General features: G+C 42.2%; 1 protein-coding gene across 1 annotated transcript; it reads right to left on the bottom strand.

Annotated features, from left to right (window-relative positions):
• Positions 1-2,672: 2,672 nt before the first annotated feature.
• LOC109562238 (olfactory receptor-like protein OLF3) lies at positions 2,673-3,626 on the bottom strand. Its single transcript, XM_019965298.2, has one exon. It carries the CDS (start codon positions 3,624-3,626, stop codon positions 2,673-2,675), a length of 954 nt encoding a protein of 317 aa, XP_019820857.2.
• Between the last annotated feature and the right edge of the window lie 624 nt (positions 3,627-4,250).

Below are 4,250 nucleotides of genomic sequence, written 5' to 3'. Positions count from 1 at the left end.
TCTCCTTGTCTCTAATCTTTTCTTCCTCTGACTCATTTGCCACAGTGATAATTCAAAAACGTAAATTTTATCAACCCAAGCTCCCACTTCAAAATCTTTACTAGCTTCCTGTTGCTTTCAGGATAAACTTCAAAATAGTTTAGCATTTCATGGCCTCTAAGACCTGACTTCTCCCTGCTTCACCCTCACTATTTTTTCGGTCTGCTCTGCCCTGAAAGCCAGGCTCCAGGATAGTTTTGAACACTCATGATATCTTCCAGCTCAGCACTTTTTACAAGTTGCCCCTTGGCTCAGGTTGATCATTATTTAGATAACTTGTTCTCACTTTTCTGGTCTCCATCCAGACGTTTTCTGATCCCGTCATACAGAAGATTTCTATAATCACCCCTGAAGCCTCATTCTTTCCGTGACACTCAGTGCATTTTATCTGTTTCATTATCTGCCATCCCAACTCTGTGGCCATATCCCTGTCAGGATTGTTCCGTATTAACTGTTGTCTCTCAAGAACCATTCATGCTACTAACACACAGTAGACTCTCCACTGATATTTCTGAATTAACAACAAGCCTGGTAACAATGACTACTTTTAGGAATGCCTGATTATATTCCAAAATGTGTGTTTCCCTGCTGGCTCAGACAGTAAAGAATATGCCTGCAATGTAGGAAAGCAGGGTTCAACCCCTGGGTCAGGAAGATCTCCTGGAGAAGGAATTAGCTACCCAATCCAGTGTTCTTGCCTGGAGAATTCCATGGACATAGGGGTCTGGTGGGCTATACTTCATGGGGTTGTAAAGAGTCAGATGAAATTAAAAGACACTTGCTCCTTGGAAGTAAAACTATGACAAACCTAGGCAGCATATTAAAAAGCAGAGACATCACTTTGCTGACAAAGGACCATATAGTCAAATCTATGGCTCTTCCAGTAATCAGGTATGGATGTGACAGTTGAACCACAAAGAAGGCTGAGCACTGAAGAACTGATGCTTCCGAACTGTGGTGCTAGAGAAGACTTTTGAAAATCCCTTGGACAGCAAGGAGATCAAACTAGTCAATCCTAAAGGAAATTAACCCTGAATATACATTGCAAGGACTGATGCTGAAGCTGAAGCTCCAACAGTTTGACTACCTGATACCAAGAGCCAACTCATTGGAAAGGACCCTGATACTGGGAAAGACTGAGGGCAGGAGGAGAAGGGGGCACACAGGATGAGATGGTTGGATGGCATCACTGACTCAATGGGCATGAGTTTGAGCAAACTCGGGGAGATAGTAAAGACAGGGAAGCCTGGTGTGCTTCAGAACATGGAGTCACAGAGAGTTGGACATGACTTAGTGACTGAACAACATTGCAAATTTTAGCATTGATAGTTTTAGGTAAACTTAATACATCAAATGGATTTTGGATTATATGAAACTTCAGTTTGTTTAAACACAGAGACTGTGGGACAACATGTTCACAAATGGGAAAACTGCCCCTCAACTGATATGAAGAAAAGACAATGGAAGAAAGGACTTTGAGATGTCTTCAAGGGGGTGAGGCCATGAGCTTCCATCATAATCTTTCTCCCCATTTCCTTTTCATTATCCAATGTACAATTACTTCTTCTGCCTCTTTCTCCTTATTTAGGCTGTCTCTCAGAGGTGAGGTCTATTCCAGACTATTCTAACCTCTGCAAATTTACAAAGAACAACTAGGGCCTACAGTGTGTGAGGAGGAGGGATGGGAGAAGGGGTTTATAAGGAGACTGGAGGCTGACATGGGCACAGCTGACTCAACTATCTTGATTCCCAAAATACATATTAACGTTGTCTTATCTTTTACTGCCTTTGCCTCAGGAATCTGTCCTTCCTTAGGTTAACTACATCTTTTGTTTTATGTATATGATTTCATATATTATATACTTATTTGTTTCTAAAATCGCAAAAAAAGAAATTATAGATGTTTCAGAAGTTGGATTGGTTAAACTTTTAAATGGTACTCTGTATATATGCAGTAAAATTTCTCTCAAACTGCACAGTATCAAAAAAAAGAGCTTGAAACATAGCTTTCCGTGAACAGTAATAGCTTGGCATAGAAACACCTTCATTTATATCAGTGTAAAACAAGACCTTTAATTGATCCTCCCACTGAGTACCTCCAGCACTCAAAGGCTTTATGTCCGTATGTCATAAGTCCAGCACTAAACATTTTAACCAGTTTTTAAAGCAATACTCACCTAAGAACAATGACTCCCACAATTATTGGCACATACATATTTTAAATAAGTCTAAAATGTGAAAATGGTTTTGTTTCCAATGGAAACAAAATAACCTTGTACAGTGTAAGAACCACTGGTCCAAAGTAAGATTTATGAATAGACTCATGATTACAAGCAATATGACCAAACAAGATAGCAAATGACATTTTAAAAAATATTATCAGTTCACATGAATGGAGACCAAGCCAGTAGTAGAAGTTCTATTACCGTAGTGCTTAATTTCTCTGAACATCCTGCTGTGACATAAAATGTTCCTGCATTAAATGCCTTAACCTAACTCCTCAGCTGCCTACCCAGCATAATCAGCACACATTTTGTCATCACATTCCTGGTTGCCAGGGTAATGCTTCATAGCAGAGTTAGTGGGAGAACACACAGGCAAAGCTCTCTTCTCCAAATGATGCTCATTATTCATTAAGCTGCTAGTTTCGATGTTAATCCAGATAATTGTCCTAGAAGCTTCTGCCAGGCCCCCTTCACCTCCTTATTCCTTAGACTGTAAATCATGGGGTTCAGCATGGGTGTCAAAATGGCGTAGAAGAGAGAGATCAGCTTCTCCTGAAGCACAGAAGGGCTGGGATTGGGCTGAATGTAAATGAAAATGGCCATACCATAGCACAGGACAACCACTGTGAGGTGAGAGGCACAGGTGTGGAAGGCTTTCTTTCTCCCCTCTGTGGACTGGATCTTCAGGATGGTGGAGATGATCCTGATGTAGGACAGGAGGACCAGGCAGAAAGGTGTCATCAGCAAGACAATGCTAGAAACCATGATGGCCACCTCATTGGAGGAGGTGTCCACACAGGCCAGCCTGACCACAGCTAAGAGTTCACAGGATATGTGATCAATATACTTGTTCATGCACATAGGCAACTGGAAGGTGATGGTGGTCTGCACGAGAGAGTTGACAGAGCCACTGACCCAGGATGTGATGGCCAGCCTAGCACAGAGCCCTCTGTGCATGATGACCGAGTATCTCAGGGGGTCGCACACAGCCACATAGCGGTCATAGGCCATCATGGCCAAGAGAACAAACTCAATCCCACCCAGGCCCAGGGAGAAGAATAACTGGGCTGCACAGCTCACGTAGGGGATCCCTTTATGTTCTGCAAGAAAATGCACCAGCATCTGAGGAACGATGCTTGTGGCATAGGAGACATCAACAAAGGAGAGGTTGGTGAGAAAGAAATACATGGGAGTGTGGAGTCGGCTGTCCAGTCTGATCAGAAGAACAATGAGGATGTTCCCCAGCAGGGTCAGCAGGTAAGTGACTGAGAACAGGACAAAGAGAGTGACCTGAGTGGCCCAGTCACTGGACAGGCCAAGGAGAATGAATCCTCTCACCCAAGTCTGGTTATCTGCTCCCATGAAAAAAATGTAAGGATTAGTCTGCAGAGAGAGTCAGAAATAACAGAGTCTATTGAATTACAGAACCCTAAAAATCACTTCTATCAATATATACTGTATGAATTTGGGCACTCCTAGTCAGATGTTTCGGATTGCCCATGGGCCAAGATGACAGGCTGCCTCCTGATGTACGTGGTACGCATTCTGCAGCAGAGAACAGGCCAGTACCTTCATAGGACTTAATGTGGTCCTTGAGAGACCCAGTTAAAGCCTGAAGATGGTGTAGTACGATTTTAGGAGCTCCACATCTTTGCCAGCTTACCTCAGATTCTAGGACATGGGAAGGACAGTAGGTGACAATAAGTGAATCTTTAAACAGTGAAGAAAGGCTGGTGGGAAAGTTACAAAACTTACCTTAAATATGTCACCGAGGCCCATCATGGTATAATGATGGATTTATACATTTCTATTATAAAAGGAAATGTTGAAAAGAAGCAGGTGCTTGTGAAAATATCTGAAATCAGAGAATCTAGGTTTGACACCTGATTTTATTTATCAACTCTGTGATTTTTTGGTTCAGTGGCAAATTTTGTTTATGAGACTCACCAGGACATTTAAGCTCAAATGTAGGTAACTTACAGAGAA

Source organism: Bos indicus, chromosome 4 (genome assembly GCF_029378745.1).
Source record: "Bos indicus isolate NIAB-ARS_2022 breed Sahiwal x Tharparkar chromosome 4, NIAB-ARS_B.indTharparkar_mat_pri_1.0, whole genome shotgun sequence".
NCBI lineage: Eukaryota > Metazoa > Chordata > Mammalia > Artiodactyla > Bovidae > Bos > Bos indicus.
This window is presented reverse-complemented; position numbering and strand designations above follow the sequence as displayed.

Coding starts and splice junctions, on each gene's coding strand:
- LOC109562238 (XM_019965298.2), bottom strand. CDS start 3,626: ATGGGAGCAGATAACCAGACTTGGGTGAGAGGATTCATTCTCCTTGGC.